The 18,152-nt window shown below is 42.8% G+C and overlaps 2 protein-coding genes across 6 annotated transcripts in view; one reads left to right on the top strand and one right to left on the bottom strand.

The window, feature by feature from the left end:
• LOC147031158 (rho GTPase-activating protein 32-like) overlaps positions 1-11,684 on the top strand; it is an 86,472-nt gene extending 74,788 nt beyond the window's left edge. For all 5 annotated transcript variants that reach the window (XM_085875940.1, XM_085875941.1, XM_085875942.1 and 2 more), the window contains 4 exons: positions 5,661-5,877; positions 6,025-6,194; positions 6,963-7,040; positions 8,569-11,684. In XM_085875940.1, coding sequence (XP_085732066.1) covers positions 5,661-5,877; positions 6,025-6,194; positions 6,963-7,040; positions 8,569-10,739 — 2,636 coding nt within the window. In that variant the 3' untranslated portion in view covers positions 10,740-11,684. The remainder of the gene's footprint in view (positions 1-5,660; positions 5,878-6,024; positions 6,195-6,962; positions 7,041-8,568) is intronic.
• A 2,495-nt stretch (positions 11,685-14,179) lies between these two features.
• Positions 14,180-16,708, bottom strand: LOC147031157 (uroplakin-1a-like). Its single transcript, XM_085875945.1, has 5 exons — positions 16,491-16,708; positions 15,755-15,853; positions 15,441-15,608; positions 15,211-15,294; positions 14,180-14,455 (listed from the first exon to the last, which is right to left on the bottom strand). Exons 1-5 carry the CDS (start codon positions 16,620-16,622, stop codon positions 14,402-14,404), a joined length of 537 nt encoding a protein of 178 aa, XP_085732071.1. The 5' UTR covers positions 16,623-16,708; the 3' UTR covers positions 14,180-14,401.
• Positions 16,709-18,152: the final 1,444 nt, after the last annotated feature.

Below are 18,152 nucleotides of genomic sequence, written 5' to 3'. Positions count from 1 at the left end.
GCAGACAGTTGTTTTTTTTATTGTCGGAAACTTCTTCTGCTGTGAAATGCAACTTAAAGTAAATCAGTAACTCGAGCAATTGTGCTCGTTCTCCAAGAAATTAACAATTATTAATGACTAATATTGAGAAAGGAAATGCAAGGAGGTATGCTCATGACCCTATCGTATTTACATATGAAATTGGAGCTGTGTTCATGATGAGTGATGAGTGATGAAATAGGAGGAGTTATGTTTATGACCATCGTAATGGGAGGAGTTGTGTTTATGACCGTCGTAATGGGAGGAGTTGTGTTTATGACCGTCGTAATGGGAGGAGTTGTGTTTATGACCATCGTAATGGGAGGAGTTGTGTTTATGACCGTCGTAATGGGAGGAGTTGTGTTTATGACCATCGTAATGGGAGGAGTTGTGTTTATGACCGTCGTAATGGGAGGAGTTGTGTTTATGACCGTCGTAATGGGAGGAGTTATGTTTATGACCATCAAAATGGGAGGAGTTGTGTTTATGACCGTCGTAATGGGAGGAGTTATGTTTATGACCGTCGTAATGGGAGGAGTTGTGTTTATGACCATCGTAATGGGAGGAGTTGTGTTTATGACCGTCGTAATGGGAGGAGTTATGTTTATGACCATCAAAATGGGAGGAGTTGTGTTTATGACCGTAGTAATGGGAAGAGTTATGTTTATGACCATCGTAATGGGAGGAGTTGTGTTTATGACCATCGTAATGGGAGGAGTTGTGTTTATGACCGTCGTAATGGGAGGAGTTATGTTTATGACCATCAAAATGGGAGGAGTTGTGTTTATGACCGTAGTAATGGGAAGAGTTATGTTTATGACCATCGTAATGGGAGGAGTTGTGTTTATGACCATCGTAATGGGAGGAGTTGTGTTTATGACCGTCGTAATGGGAGGAGTTATGTTTATGACCATCAAAATGGGAGGAGTTGTGTTTATGACCGTAGTAATGGGAAGAGTTATGTTTATGACCATCGTAATGGGAGGAGTTGTGTTTATGACCATCGTAATGGGAGGAGTTGTGTTTATGACCATCGTAATGGGAGGAGTTGTGTTTATGACCGTCGTAATGGGAGGAGTTGTGTTTATGACCGTCGTAATGGGAGGAGTTATGATACAAGGAAATCAGACACAGGTGGAGGCCATTCAGCCCGTCATGCCTGCACGACATCAACACCACACTAATTTATCAACACATGATCCAAAGAAGAAAATGCGAATTTCTTTTTTTTTATGTGTTGGGTTTTATTTATTTATTTGTTTAAAGTTTTTGTAATTATTTTTATCTTCTTCTCCTCAGGGGAGGGGGCTTGGTTAAAAAAACACACGACATCACATGCACACAATCACACATCAATGTTAAAGCTCCCTAAAAGTCCTGCCAACATCCCTATACCCCTCTATCTCCATACCTTCCAGGCACCTATCTAATTCTAATTTAAGCTTGTCTACTTTTTCTGCTGCCACTACCTTTTCAGGAAGACAATTCCATGTATTAACTACTCTCTGAGTGAGTCCCCTACCTTACTACCGTCTTAACTCTCCTCTTCTTTTATCTCAGGCTATGGCCCTTGGTCCTATCACTGTGTCCTCTGTTGAATAATTATTCTGCACTTATATTATTATCTATACCTTCATTATCTTAAACATCTCGATCATATCTCCTCGTAACCACTTCCTTTCTCGTGAATAAAGCCCTGTCTCCTTCAGCTGCTCCTCATAGCTGAGTCTCGCTCGGCCCAGAATCGATCTAGTCGCCCGACGCTGAACCCTATGTATGGCATCTACGTCCTTCCTGAGTTGTGTTAACCAAAACTACACACAATATTCTAGATGTGGCCCTCACTAAATTCCTGTACGATGTTAACACCACCTCTTCTGGTGTACAAATGATCCCCCTCCTTGTGCAACCTAAAACCCTATTTGTTCTACCTACAGCTGCCTGACACTGTGCTGCCTGCTTACCTCCCTTATCTATTACCACCCCCAGATCCTTCTCCTATGTGACACACTCCAAAATTACCCCTTGCATCCTGTAATCTCTATTTTCATTTTTCTTCCCCATCCCAAACACCTTACACCGGTTCAGGTTAAATACCATCTGCCAATCATTTGCCCAATCTATACAAGTATCAATACTTTCCTGAATCTGATCACCACCCTCTCCGTTATCCACCTCACCTTCAATGTTAATAACCACAGTAATGGGAGGAGTTATTTTGATGACTCCTCGCATTTCACAGCCAAAGACAAAACATTCTTGATGACATTGAGTGATAAAATGGGATGAGTTTCGTTCATGACTCTAGTCATTGGTTGAGTTTCGTTCATGACAGCAGTTATGGGTTGAGTTTCGTGAATGACTGTAGTCATTGGTTGAGTCATGTTATGTGGGAGAATGGTAATTAATCTAAGATTTTCGGTGATATTAACGACACAACGACAACCAAGGAGGATCAACAGAGAATAACTAAAAAGGTAGACCAGGAAAACAGAAAGTTAGCTCTGATGATCAACACTGAGATATCTAACACCATTGCCATCTAAAAACAATAAGAAGAGATGAGGATTGAAGTTGGAGCCAAAGAAGTAGTAGGAGTGATTAAAAAAGTTGCTTAGCTTGGAGGGATTGGTTGAGGGAAAAAAATGAGAATTGTGGAGCTCACACAAAGAGAAAAATTGGACGAGTGTTTGGAAAACTGTGAGATCTGGAAGATGAAGGACATTTGCATAAAAACTAAAATCAACTTGTGAGACGACTGCTGTGCTGGTGCTGTTGTTTGTGTCGGAATGCTGGAGTTTCAGGAACGATGACAGATTATAAATGTTCACTCCAGAGATAAGTGGACTGGAGGGAATATTGAGTTTCAAGATTGCAGATAATAAGAGATGAAGTGATAAGTAAACTGCCAGGATAAGCATCACTGTCACAAACGATTGGAGAAAGACTCCTGTGATTGTTTGGATGCGTGTCAGGAATGAACGAGATAAGATATCACACGTAGCGCCACAACCACGGTGTGTGGATTGAGAAATGGATGAAGATTGAGGTTGTATTGGATGGACATGATGAAGAAAGATGTAGAACAGAAAGGTTTAATGATGAGATTACCCATGATTCAAACAGGAAAGAGGTGGAAAGACTATTTGTCCCCATCGTTGGTGTTTAGCTGATGGATAGGGGTTAAATAAGAAGAGTAATTCCCTTTTTTGCTTGACCTCAACTATCATCGAGTACCGTAGTAGTACTCCTTATGTAGGGATGGTACGGTGGGAAAAAAATTACCGCCCCGTCAAATACAGAATTTTATTCTCGAGCATTTTCCGGACAACCAAGAGTGAGAAAGACATCAGAATACATCGCGAAACCACCAAATCAGGAGATCGACAAACCGCCGAATGTTATTGTATGAAGATGTCTGTTTGAGGTAGTAGATTTGTAGTGTGGGTTGGTGTAATTGTATGAAGATGTCTATGTTTGAGGTAGTATTAGATTTGTGGTGTGGGTTGGTGTCATTGTATGAAGATGTCTATGTAAGAGGTAGTTGTCGATTTGTAGTGTGGGTTGATGTAATTGTATGAAGATGTCTATGTTTGAGGTAGTTATAGATTTGTAGCGTGGGTTGGTGTAATTGTATGAAGATGTCTATGTTAGAGGTAGTTGTCGATTTGTAGTGTGGGTTGGTGAAATTAAATGAAGATATCTCTGTTCGAGGTAGTTGAGGATTTGTTGTGTAGGTTGTTGTAATTGCATGCAGATGTCTATGTTCGAGGTAGTTGTGGATTTGTAGTGTGGGTTGGTGTTATTGTATGAAGATGTCTATGTTAGAGGTAGTTGTGGATTTGTAGTGTGGGTTGGTGTAATTATATGAAGATGTCTATGTTCGAGGTAGTTGTAGATTTGTAGTCTGGGTTGGTGTAATTGTATGAAGACACCTATGTTTGAGGTAGCTGTAGATTTGTCGTGTGGGTTGGTGTAATTGTATGAAGATGTCTATGTTCGAGGTAGTTGTAGATTTGTAGTGTGGGTTGGTGTAATTGTATGAAGATGTCTATGTTCGAGCTAGTTGTGGATTTGTAGTGTGGGTTGTTCTAATTGCATGCAGATGTCTATGTTTGAGGTGGTTGTAGATTTTTAGTGTGGGTTGGTGTAATTGTATGAAGATGTCTATGTAAGAGGTAGTTGTAGATTTGTAGTGTGGGTTGATGTAATTGTATGAAGATGTCTATGTTAGAGGTAGTTGTGGATTTGTAGTGTGGGTTGATGTTATTGTATGAAGATGTCTATGTTAGAGGTAGGTGTGGGTTGGTGTTATTGTATGAAGATGTCTATGTAAGAGGTAGTTGTAGATTTGTAGTGTGGGTTGATGTAATTGTATGAAGATGTCTATGTTAGAGGTAGTTGTGGATTTGTAGTGTGGGTTGATGTTATTGTATGAAGATGTCTATGTTAGAGGTAGGTGTGGGTTGATGTTATTGTATGAAGATGTCTATGTAAGAGGTAGTTGTAGATTTGTAGTGTGGGTTGATGTAATTGTATGAAGATGTCTATGTTAGAGGTAGTTGTGGATTTGTAGTGTGGGTTGATGTTATTGTATGAAGATGTCTATGTTAGAGGTAGTTGTGGATTTGTAGTGTGGGTTGATGTTATTGTATGAAGATGTCTATGTTCGAGGTAGCTGTAGATTTTTAGTGTGGGTTGGTGTAATTGTATGAAGACACCTTTGTTTGAAGTAGTTGTGTAATTGTGTTTTCTAATTTATTGTTGGATTGTGAGTGAAATGTGTTGTGATGGCAATCTGTAAAAGTATTGTTGTGTCATTCCTTCCACGTCATTCATTCCTCATTTGTTTTTTTTTGGAATTCCATCCTCATGTTTTTACCTGCCACATGTCACAGGTCAACAAGAACTCTTTGTTCTGCGTTGTTGTTGTTGTTGTTGTTGTTGTTGTTGTTGTTGTTGTAGTGTTTTTGTTGGGGGTCGATTTTTAAAATGTGTACCCACTGTTCAGACAGCTGCCAGACCCCACCCACATTTGTCTCTTTACTTTACCCACTATGGCACCCAGTGAAAATAACATGCCCACCATCTTGGTTTTCTTGTCGGTCAAAGACGTCAAGCCTGTCAGCCTCTGCTGATTATCGACTGCCCAGGTTTGTTGTGTCAGATTTCCATTGGCTTTGTTTGGGTCAAGTGTTACTGATCACGATGAGGGACCCCCAAAAATCTAATCGTATGTCGAATAAAAATTATTCGTAAGGCTTCATCAATCCTGTCGGCACGCACGGTACACGTCTCCCTTAAAAAAATAACGTTACATATTTTTTTGAACAGCCCCATATTGAGGTTAAACATCCTTGAGCATGTGACGAATCGGCTGGCTCTGCCATGACCGTGGTGGAGGGTGACATGGATGAGAGGTGGCGAGTTAATCTTTTAATAACGCATTAAATGTGTTTCCCAATCGTGCTGTTCATCTTTAAAGAGTGCTTTAAATGCGTGTTTCCTATTCGGCCCGTTACTGGACAGTAATAATAAATGCTACATATATAAATAATAATACTATAAATGCTGACTAATAATATTCCAGACAGTGATTGTTATGATTATACCGATTGTCATAGTTGGGATTCTTTCTGCAGGTCGGAATGCTCTTCCTCGACCCAAGTCCCTGATGATCTCCTCTAGCTCGGCAAAGTTGCTGAGCCTCGAGGAGGCTCAGGCCAGGAACCCCGGGCGCTCCCAGGCCAGTCCTAGTGCCGAGGCAGATAATGCAGACTCAGAGGTTGTGGCAATGGGGTCTCCTGTGCACGATGGCAGCCGGATTTCAAACACATTGCCGGAGGTGCTCCCTGATTGGTGAGAAGGCTTGTATTATTTAATGCAATAAGTTCCGCCCTTGCAATTTTCAACACCGTTGCATCGATTGGTCCTCACATTCTCATTGTTAACACCCTTTTGTGACATTTGAGGATTTCTTTTTCTAGTTTTGTATTTCCATTGCAGTCGGAAGCATTCGGGTCATGGTGCAGTCGCTGGCAAGTCACGGCGACCACAGAGTGGGGGCTGGAAGTCTCTTTTTCAGCTCGGCCGTGGGACTGTTAGCGGAACGAGACGGCGTGAACACAGGGAAGCGTACGCAGTTCCGACCAGTCCTGATCTGACTGCGTTCCGAGGTTGTTTGTGTGTGCTCATTGTGCTCTCTTTCTGTGCGTTTGTGCTTTGTCAGATGCTTAAACAGAGAAGATATTTCATTTTAGATTTAAGTTAATCAGATATGAATTTTGCTTCTCAAGAGGCTAACATAGTTGTTGATGCCCAAGTTTTTATTTTTATTTTTCAAAAAGTGCATTATAATGCATGGCTTTCTTGTTTGAAGTGTGGTCGTGGAGTGGATAAAATTGATTTTATTGGGTACATCTTGGACCAGGGTTCAATTTTACGAATTTTAACCTGCTGGTTGCATAATTGTTCAGACGCAGATCTGATGCAGTGTCCCTGCACATTGAGTGAGGAGTTTGCCCACTCTTTGAAAGCAACCATGGGATCTTTAACATCCACCAGCTAATGCGAGTCGATGAGACGCACAGCTTAGCGTCCATCCGAGGGATGGTACTCCTACGTAGCGCCCGCCCTGCCTGCGAATTGCCAAGCCAACAGTTGAAAGTCGAGTTTGGAATCAAACATGTGCTAAACAGCTCAAAGACATGCATGCTACCTGTGTGCCATCCGACCAGACAGCGGATCAAGTTGAAGGCAGAATGTAGTCGACGGCTGATGTTAAAAATCCAACACGTCACCGTGTTTTCTTTTGTTCAACAATGCTGCTTTGCACATGGTTGGTTCAATGTTTTTGGAAGCTGCTGGAGGTGTGTTCGGATATTGGTAATTCCTGCAATTTTCCAATTTTTTTTTTCTTTTTCCTTCCCTCTGTATTGCTCTAGGGCATCAGAGGAGTGAACGTGGCAGCTTACGCTCGGCGAAGAGTGAGGAGTCGCTGAGTTCTTCTCAAGATATTGATGGTGAGTGAGCCAGGGTGGAAGTTGTACTTGTGTAGAGATTGTTTGTGTGGGAGACATAATGGAGATTAAGGGGCCATCTGCAGAGCAAGCTGCATGTAAACGGAATACGATTCCTGCTTTTTGTGAAAGTAATAATGTCGATTTTCCCAAAGGCAATTATTGTGCTGTTAATAGTAAATGCAATGATTGGAATGGCATCTTTAAACACCACGATAGTGTGCTTGTACAACGACATGAGATTTTCCACTTTAAAAGTTTGTAAATGAGTTTAAGAGTTTGTAAAATAACTTGAGTTTGTTTCTAAAAGAGTTTAGTTTAAGAGTTTGTAAAAGAGTTTTTTTTTCAGAGTTTGTAAAAGAGTTTAGTTTAAGAGTTTGTAAAAGAGTTTAGTTTAAGAGTTTGTAAAAGAGTTTAGTTTAAGAGTTTGTAAAAGAGTTTAGTTTAAGAGTTTGTAAAAGAGTTTCATTTAAGAGTTTGTAAAAGAGCTTGAGTTTGTTTGTAAAAGTTTAGTTTAAGAGTTTGTAAAAGAGTTTCATTTCAGAGTTTGTAAAAGTTTCGTTTAAGAGTTTGTAAAACAGCTTGAGTTTAAGAGTTTGTAAAAGAGTTTAGTTTAAGAGTTTGTAAAAGAGTTTCATTTAAGAGTTTGTAAAAGAGCTTGAGTTTGATTGTAAAAGTTTAGTTTAAGAGTTTGTAAAACACTTTCGTTTCAGAGTTTGTAAAAGTTTTGTTTAAGAGTTTGTAAAAGAGTTTAGTTTAAGAGTTTGTGTCGACATGGATTTTTCACTTTTTGCTCCGAAACTTGTTAATATATAATTTAAGAGTGCATGTTTAATTTGTATGCTCATTCTTATTTTAGTTCCCCTTCCCATTTTTCCCCCTCATGCTCATGCCATCCATTTATTTATTAATTTATTTATTTAAAAAAAAAAAAACCATTTAACTCCAACCAAGTCAATGGAAGTTTTTAAAAAGTTTTTTTTTTTAAAGAACAATAAATGAGTAAAACCCCCTCAATATTTATTTATTCATTCATTCATTCAACTGCTCGTTCGTGTGCAGCTGCTTGGCTGCATAATTTTCTGGGTGTGTGGGTGTGCCGCTTATGCAGTGCCCCTGTTACCAGTCAGCTGGTACTCATTTTGCCAACCTCGGATGGATGATAGGCTGAATCAACTCACCTGGTGTTAATTCAATGGGTAAAATAGGGGCTTGAACTCAAGACCCTAAGATCTGAAGCCAGCCACCTTAACCAATAAGCCAGGCTTATGCCATCCATTGTTCTGATGAGATGATGTAGAGGTAGCAGACTTGTCTTTGATCCATACATTCCTTGTTCGATTCCCGATATGTGCACAATAATTTCTTTCACTCATCATTTTCTTGACTCTCCTTTGCCATATCTGTTAAGTGGAGCATTTCTTATTGATGTCATAAAGTCATTGAAGATCTTTCTTATTGGTGAATATGGTGTATGTATCACCAATTCGTATTATGACATATTTTATTCATTCCCATATCTCTACTGCAGCTGATGTGATGACTCGCAAACCTCGCCGTCCTCGCTCAAGTAATGATGTTGTCTTCTCTGCTCTGCCACTCATCTCTGATCCAGGACCACTCAATCCACAACCAGACCTTTCAGATCACTGTGAGAGCACCAACAAAGCAAAGCAGAATGAGCCATACCAGGATGGTGCGGAAGATGAAGATAGTTTTATCATGCTAGTAACAGATAATAATGGTGGCAAAATCGACTTTGATCCAATATCCTATAAATTCCCAGAAACGGAAGTGGTTCCAGAAGCTAAGAGCAGGAACCTCGGGGAAGAGGTGCTTGAAGTTTCGTTTTCAAAATTGAAAGAAACAAGGACAGGAATGACACCATGTTCTCTGCAATCAAAGGAAGAGAGTGCAGAAATGATGACATCTGCTGGGGTAGTAAAAGTAAACCCAGAGATTGAAGTGCCTTTGACTTCTAAAGAGAGGATTAGCATTTCAGAAATGCCAGCAAAGTCTGGGTTCACACCTGTGATGGCAGCTGGAACTTCACCAAAGCTTAAACCTGAATCGACATTGTCTGAAAACTTAACCATCCAAGAAGTTAGTCCTCAAAGCTCCTCAGGAGTTATTGGAAGTAACAAAAGCATAGTCTATGATGATGCAGATGTTCATAAAGATAGGATGATTGTGCCATCACCACTGGGTAGTTATGGAAGACGCACGAATCCTTCCCCACAATCGACTGCTTTTCCAAAATCTTCTCATCTCAGCATACGGCAAGAAAGCACAAATGGTGGAGATCTTGACAGGGAAGCTGGTCCACCCCGGCCTCCATTGCCGGCTGCATTTTCTTCCTCTTTGCCACAACAGTGCAAAGTCTCACCCTCAGGTATAAAAGGGGAACCTGAAAACACTGAGGAACCCCCACCCCTGATGTCCTCATGGAGGAATGCTGGACCCGAGAGCCAAGCGCTGCCCTCTGCAGGATGGCAAAGCTGTGACATGACCAATCAGTTTGTAACTACATTGGGAACTCGACCTTTACAAAGTGTCGACGGTCAACCATTCTGCAGTGTCAACAAAACACAACATTCAATCCACGACGTTGGCTCAGTTCAAATACCACCTGGTCGCCCTGAGGACTCAAAGAGAATCGCTCGGTCCATCCCTGTTTCTCGGACAGAAGTTCCGCCAGTTCTAGACCCCTATATGCCTCGTGGTCGGCAGTCTCGTTCGGCTTTCCCAACTGGAAAAGAAGTTTATTTTGAAAATGGACGCGTTCATTACCGTCAAACTTCACGTTCCGGTAATGAGCCATTTGTGGCCCCGCGGCGTGAAGCGTCATTCCATGGTGTGGGGACTAACCCAACCTTTCCAGTGAGGTGGGCACCACCTCTCTGGTTACCAGATGTTTGTGGCCATGAGCCCGATTCCTTTAGACATGTGCGGGCATTTTCCATTCGTGATGGCTTTTTATTTGTGGAACCCGCTGACACTATGCCCTTCCGACCACCGCCTCTTTCGTTTCGCCGTGAGCACTCCTTTGCTGGTCGTGAGCGCCACCATAACTATTATCCTCTTTATCCAGATTCCATTGCTGCCCTTCGGGGCACACCACCACGCCATGCTGATTTTTCTGCCCGGTCATGTGATCGTCCGCCTCCATTGCCAACACACCTACGCAGTCGCTCTGACCCGGGTCGGTTCGGTTTGGTACCAACGGAGCCCGGAGTTTGGCGCGTTGATGAAGACCCAGAAATTCGTGCTTCTGTCCCTTTACGGCCTCCTGACCTTCAAAATGCAGCACGCACGAAACAGGCCTGGCAAACACCCCATTATTATCCCGAGGCCCTGCCTTTTGTCGTGAGCCATCGCCGACCACCGTCTGAAATCATGTTTTTTCATGGCGATCACTCTTCAAACCGGCAACGCAGGATCAATACAGCCTTCTCGGTCCACGATATCGGTACAGCGTCATCGTCCATACACCGGCGATGCCCGTCACAACCAGTCCATCAGCTAAAGCAAGATCTGGCACACTTTGATTCACACCCTTCCTCAATGAGGAGCCCCCTGACATCAAGGCGTCATCGTCCACCTTTGTCAGATGTTTTCGGCATCTACCCGAAACGGGGCGCATTTTTCCCCCCTGAGCTTTCGCTGTCCAGGCAAGAAGCAAAAGTACAGGTGGACTTATGACCCACGTTATGTAATATGTTTCTCTGCCTCTCCAATCTGCACTCGGGCATTTCTATGAAGGTTTCTATGTTGTTGCCTCGGTGATACTCACGTAATTTTGTTAACCTGTCGTTGCTATTTTAAGTTCCATTATGCTTTTTCAAATGCAGTTTCCTAACTTAATTTGCTTCAAATTTGGGAAAGGGTGGTTGACGGGGAAGGTTTCTGCACAGTCCTTTCTCCCATCTTACTTTCTATGCCTTGTTTTTTTTTGTCAAGACCGTACGGCCCATTGAGCTGTTCCGATGGCCATTTCTGGCAGCAAGTAACCAAAATAATCACGCAGGGCTCGGTGAAGAAATGAAAATGGTCGTTGCGAGCGGAACAGGTTGAGGTCGTGTCCCATTTATATTTGCAGTCGAGATCCATGTTTGTGGTCTCGGTGGTTCGGAATTTGTTTTGCCTCTGGAAGGAAGAAGTTAAGTTTTTGAACTGTGGTTAAAACGTGGTGTTGGCTTCAGTGTCGCGTGCTTGACCTGAACGTTGAAACGTTCTGTTTGAATCCGTTATTTTTGAGATGAACCCGATTTGACGATATCAAGTGATCGTTGCAGTGAAATGAATCGCTCAGAAGTTGCAATTGCGTCTTTGGCAAAGGAAAACAAACCCGTTTGTATCGATGTTATTTTCGTTTTTGTGATGTTACTCTTTCCCCCACAATCGATTGTTTGTACCGTGGGAAGGCAACGTCAAGCTACCCAGCATAACCTCTTGCCAAGAAATGCTTCAGCAGCGCCCCGACGTTTCTGTAAAGAGTTTGGTACGTTGATGAATATGATGATCGTCTGTTACTGCGGCACCACGACAAAAACTTGTTGGGTAACTTTGTTCAAGTTAATGGTTTTGAACTTTACATGAAAAGAAAGCTTGGATTGAAATGTTTTGTTCAAAATTGGACAATTTTTTTTTATTTTTTGAATGGTTTTAGAATCCCTTTTTTCTAAATTCTGAACAACTAAAGGGAAACTGAACTCGTATTCCAAAGGTTGAGAATGACCGCATGTGTTCGTGACGAAACTTTTCGCTTTGCATCATTGCGCAACGGAAGGTGACGTCGCTCGATCGACAGTACGTGCAGCTCGTCGGATTTGACGGCAATTCCCGTGGAGGCAGCCGCGTCTTGCATTTGTGGGTCACCGATTGGCTGTGAAACGTCACACGATTTTCTTCGCCAAACGGGGACCCACAAAGGAAAGGCGTGGCTGTTAATGAAGTTTTTTTTTTTTTTTTTTTTTTTTTTTTCCTTTTTCTTTGAGGAGTTAATGTAAGTGATCAGGTCGAGTAATTCCCAGTTTTTGAGACGTGAACTCGAAACATTGTGAAACATTTACGCGGACGATTGTTTATTTTATGTTTTGGTTTGGGATTAGTGGGATGCAGAGACAGGCCGCTGGATCTGCTGTTGAGCAGTTCGTTTTCGCTTGTGCGGTGAAAGCCACAGAACCCCTTCGGAGCACCCCATGAACCGCGTATCAGCAGCATATAAGAAGCTTCCCATGCCGAATCTTCCCTCCCATCCTGGTGGGTTTGGAGCGGGACTCCGGGTTGAGCAGGACTCGATCAGAATGGCACGATTGCTGAAAATCTGTGTTCGCATCAACGTCGAGTTTGTGAAACCGACGACAGAACCAAAGTGCTTTGTACTGTATGGGCCATTTGAGCTCCGTTGATACGACACAAACTATCCCATGTCACTTGACGCTGAGGACTTCTTTATCTCCTTTTTGTTTCCTTCAGCACTAGTTTGCTCTCTGGGAGCAGTTTGGCATGAAAACCACGAACCCGACTTGAGTTTGTTTGCTGTTCGAATGCATTCGGTATATTTGCATTAATTCACGGATATGTATAGTTAGAAGAAAAAAAAAAACACACACATTGTCTTAATGTCACCAACAGTCTTTCACCACCTCCAGAATTAATTAATTTTTTTTTTCCTCTTCGAGTTGAAAATGCTCAATCGTGATTGGTGCCGTTACGTGCCTGTTTACATTGCAGGTGAAAGAAATGATTTGTTTTCTTTTTTTTTACTGTGACTTGGATGGAGATGAATGTTCTGAGCGACTTTGTGCCGTAATCCAGCCTTTTTTGTTCCCCTTCACAAGTGACCGTTCGGAAACGCTTTTGTATCGTGAAACAAGCACCGGGAACAGTTTGTTTGTTACGTTTTTTTATTTCAAATGATGTAACTATGAATTTTTTTTTTTGGATATTGATAGTGGCTTGATGTAAATGTTTCTGAAGCGTCGTGTCGAGCACACTCGGCACGTTTTATCTTTTACCGAAGAGATCGTGCGGGTCCGTAACTGCGAGAACGAAGAGCACTGTTTGAGGGCCTCGGTCAGATGGTGAGCCCCGAGTTATTTTATTCCCTTTTGCTTCACATCTTGCCGCAGAATGTATTGCAACTTCACGTGCAACCCGTCCTCCCCGTTGTCTTGAGCCTTTATCTCGAGCTTCTCGTCTTGCTGACGCCTTTGCCTTTGCCATCAGGTAGGCACGTAGTGCAGCGGGTGTGCCATCTTCGCAGCCTTGCCAAATCTGTAAACTTTGAGCACCTTTTCGCTCAGATCTGACGTTGCTCCAGGTTCATCGGACGTACCTTGCCACATAAGCCAATGATAAAGCCCAGATAGTCAAACGGCTGTGATACCACACAAGTGCATTGATGACTTGTTGGGACTTTTGTATTCGTTGTGTTTTCGAGAGAACGAGAGAAAGGATTTAAAAAAAAAAACAAAAAAGACTTTAAAACGTAGCACTTCCATTAAAATGCTCATACGGCAGGGAGATAGTGAGTAGGCATCAAACGATTACTGATTGTTTATCCATGAGCTCGGACTCGTCTTTAATGCTGATCGTGAGATGGTACAGTCGAGTGTGGTTTCGAAACACAAGGCTGGAATTTTTTTTTAATTTTTCCAATACCTCTTTCTGGCTGTGGCTTAGAGTGTGACAGCTGAGCATCTCTCGATTGTATTCCCGCTTGGTGCCATGGATCCATCGGAAAGCTGCATTTCTCCCATCAATCCAACTCGTGAACACTTCAAACGTTCGTCTCATCTCCATTTGTTATAATATCAAGGTTGCTGCTCATTTCGATTTCCTTTTTACGATCGCATGTATTCGTTGTGTACTTTTATCTTTTGCAAAGTAAAGCCTGCTATCCTTGACCGATATGAGTGAAATGTATTTCCAGCCCAAAAGAAACACTGGAAGCTGCCACGCTAAGAACCTCGGGTGGCCCAATCTCCTCACCTGTCCTGTGCCCCTGCTTCCTGTCTGGATGTGTGTCCCATTCGTGCTTATACACGCACCACGTCCATGTTTCTTTTGGTGCGTTTCTCACCACGCACAAGTTTAACCCCATATATCATGCCAAATAAGAGTTCATTTGTACAAAGTTGGGCATTTAAAGGACACTTTATTAAGTGTTCGTTTGTATAAAGTTGGTCATTAAAAGGACACTTTTTACGGAATACATAAAGGAAGAATTTTGGAATACTTATAACATCTTCACATTTAAAGCAAACCTTGGACTGAAACAAATATGTAGCTTTTCTTTAATGTAAATTATTGTAAATTTTCATCCTTGTTATGGTAGCTCCAGAGGATCTTTGCTCGGATCATTCCCAGTCGAGACGATTGAACAGGTACATGGCAGCGAGCATCACGAATAACTGAGAAACATAAGAAAAATGCGACATGTCAAGATCCGTTCTGACACGGTTAAAGTTCCAGGATATTTTGAACTCAAACCGAGTACATTGAAGTGGATTTTAAAAATAGGATGGCCTAGACGTACACACACACACACACACACACACACACACACACACACACACACACACACACACACACACACACACACACACACACACACACACACACACACACACACACACACCTCTATGCTGTCCAGCCTGGGTTTGAATCCTGACTCCGCTACAAACTGTCATTCCGGTGTTTCACAGGCAGGGTGATTCATCAATGTGTGTGCCATCCCTCGGATGGACGTTAAACGGGAGTCCCGTCTGCCAGCATTTGTTGGTGGAAGTTTAAGATCCCATGGTGTCCTTTGCGAAGAGTAGGCGAGCTATCGCCGGCACTCTGACCAAATTCCAAATTCCTGCCAAAGATGCTGCCCCACAGCCATGTGCTGCATACAAACGAAGAAGGTCCTCAAACGAGCAATTTTTCCATGAATCAATAAGGCATTGCGCATGAGCGATCAGGACTTGTTTGAAGGCCGAGAGGATGGTTAAGAGATTGAAATGCGGTTGCGCTAGCAGCAGCAAGCGGATCATGTTTGTCATACCCGATGTTTGACGCACGGCATTAAAAACTTGATTTTTTTACACAAACGTAACCACACGCTAAGCATGATGTGTTGTATGAATGTGAAAATGTCGTGAAGCTCTGGCTCGGTACTGACTGTGACGCAGAGGATTGCAAAGCCGAACCAGCCGATGCTCCACGTGTAGACTTCGATGGCTCCTTCAAAGTACTTGGAGCATCCCTGGGGGGTGGGGTGGGGGATAAAAGGGAACCCGTTACATCACAGATGATTGCAAGGAGCCAAACGTTAGATCATTGATAAGACACACGCTCTTTTTTTTTAACTCTCTGCTACTCAAACCTTCACTCACTCACTCAATCACTCACCTGTGTAATCACAGCCGTACGCACTCCCATCTTGCAGGATTCTTTTTTTACAAAATCATAGTTATTGTCCCGAACACAGCAAAAGCTTGGCCACTCGTCACCCGCTGGCATCAGGGTGGACGTGTAATTCATCCAGTCTTCAGGTCCATCTGCCCCACAACATTGACCCTAAAGAGAAAGGCGTGGGGAATATGAACGGTCAAAAACAGGTCGTCAGTGCCGTGCGATTACGATGTTTGCGAACAACGAGTCAGAACAAATTGGGAATTGATGAAAGGGAATGTGTCATGCGGAAGGAGATTGTTGCTCATCACCTTTGCCATCATGTATTTCCAGCTCTCTGTGAATTGGTCCTTATTCTTTCCTCCATACTCCAATAGCATCTGCCTTTTCAGGAAATTGTTCGTCATGAGCTGGTGTTAAGAAAAGGGAGGAGGTGGGAAGAACAAAATGGGACTTCAAATGTTGTGCGGTGGGACTTCCGAATTCCACGGCAAATAATGCCTGACAAATAAGGGGGACTTTGTTTCCCATAAAACTAAAGCCTCGCCCACATTGTTGTTCATAACTTACAAACTGAGAATGTCAGTTCCAACTCGCAGGTGTCACAGTGTACAGACCATTCCAGTTAATCTCCAACGTCTGTGTGAGCCAAATGTTTAAGGGATTGTGTGCAGAAGAGCCGAAAGGCTTCATGAACTTCGTGTGACTGTCTCTCCCGAAATGTTCGATTCCCTTTTGGAAAAATTGAAACTATCGAGGAGAGCGATTCACATCCGAGAGGTTCAGTTCAAACCGTGGCTCGGCGAGGAGCAACACCTGGGCTTTTGGAAGATGTTCTGCTCCTGTCCTATTGGTTCTCCGCTTAAAACCGATGGAGATGAGTGACGAGACACTAAACAATCTCAGTTACAATAGGCATTCCAAATAGCTTGCAATTCCACGTTGGTTGTAACTGGCATTCTCCGTTGCTCAGTTATGGACGAGGCTTGAGCTATGCTTTAAATGCATCGCAATGTGACCGAAAGCATTCCAGGGTGCAGGGCATACATAATCTTTGTGTGTGAAGGCCGTGATGCAGGACGCTGCCTCGAAAACGAACACCACGATCATGAGGATGATGTACTGTGGGAGGAGTGGGGGACGAAGTGGAGCATCAGTCGGTGGAGCTATCCACTTCATGACATCAAACAAACACAGACATGCACTTCTGTAATCAAGTCATCACATGTCCATCTTAATGGAACAAGGAAATGGGAACCAAACCTGGGTCTCTGTGACCTCTCCTCCACTTTACGAGCCATGTTCAGACCACATGCTAACAACGATGGTCTCGACTCGAGATTATCGTTGTCATGTTCGTGAAATGAAATATTTATTTTTAATCAACTACAGTATTCCGATTCCGATGCTCTCATAGTTCTCATACGAGCCTCGGCAGTGTATACAAAAAAAAGGGGTCGGAATTTGTAATTTATTCAGGGAGCCCGAGATAGCTCACCTACTTCTGAGAACTTTGTGCACATACAACAGGTGTGAATTGAAAACGTGGAAGGTACTCTGCAACAAAACTCACTCGACTCATAACCTGTTACTTGGTCTAAACTTGCTCTATGTATAACCTGTTACTCTATCTAACCTCACTCCACTCATAACCTGAGTTAACCAGTCTAACCTCACTCCACTCATAACCTGAGTTAACCAGTCTAACCTCACTCCAATTATGACCTGAGATAACCAGTCTAACATCACTCCACTCATAACCTGAGATAAACAGCCTTACCTCACTCCACTCATAACCTGAGATAAACAGCCTTACCTCACTCCACTCATAACCTGAGTTAACCAGTCTAACCTCACTCCACTCATAACCTGAGTTAACCAGTCTAACCTCACTCCAATTATAACCTGAGATAACCAGTCTAACATCACACCACTCATAACCTGAGATAAACAGCCTTACCTCACTCCACTCATAACCTGAGATAACCAGTCTAACCTCACTCCACTCATAAGCTGAGATAATGAGCCTAACTTCACTCCACTCATAACCTGAGATAACAAGCCTAACTTCACTCCACTCATAACCTGAGATAACAAGCCTAACTTCACTCCACTCTCAACCTGAGATAAACAGCCTTACCTCACTCCACTCATAATCTGAGATAACCAATCTCACGTCACTCCACTCACAACCTGAGATAACAAGCCTAACTTCACTCCACTCATAACCTGAGATAACAAGCCTAACTTCACTCCACTCTCAACCTGAGATAAACAGCCTTACCTCACTCCACTCATAATCTGAGATAACCAATCTCACGTCACTCCACTCACAACCTGAGATAACAAGCCTAACTTCACTCCACTCATAACCTGAGATAACAAGCCTAACTTCACTCCACTCTCAACCTGAGATAAACAGCCTTACCTCACTCCACTCATAATCTGAGATAACCAATCTAACGTCACTCCACTCACAACCTGAGATAACCAGCGTAACCTCACTCCACTCTTAACCTGAGTTAACCAGTCTAACCTCACTCCACTCATCACCTGAGATAATCAGCATAACCTCACTCCACTCATCACCTGAGTTAACCAATCTAACCTCACTCCACTCATGACCTCAGTGAAAATGGAGTCCTCTCGGTTAATCAAAGTGACCTTACGTGACGGATGGTCTCATCATCGTGAGGATGAACGTCCTTT

The sequence above is a fragment of the Eptatretus burgeri genome, chromosome 3 (assembly GCF_056783735.1).
Source record: "Eptatretus burgeri isolate ZD-2024b chromosome 3, Ebu_testis_v1, whole genome shotgun sequence".
Lineage (NCBI taxonomy): Eukaryota > Metazoa > Chordata > Myxini > Myxiniformes > Myxinidae > Eptatretus > Eptatretus burgeri.
This window is presented reverse-complemented; position numbering and strand designations above follow the sequence as displayed.

Coding starts and splice junctions, on each gene's coding strand:
- LOC147031157 (XM_085875945.1), bottom strand. CDS start 16,622: ATGAAGTGGATAGCTCCACCGACTGATGCTCCACTTCGTCCCCCACTC. Junction 15,854..16,490: donor CCTTCACACACAAAGATTAT/GTATGCCCTGCA, acceptor TCTTAACACCAG/CTCATGACGAACAATTTCCT. Junction 15,295..15,440: donor GTACGGCTGTGATTACACAG/GTGAGTGATTGA, acceptor CCCACCCCCCAG/GGATGCTCCAAGTACTTTGA.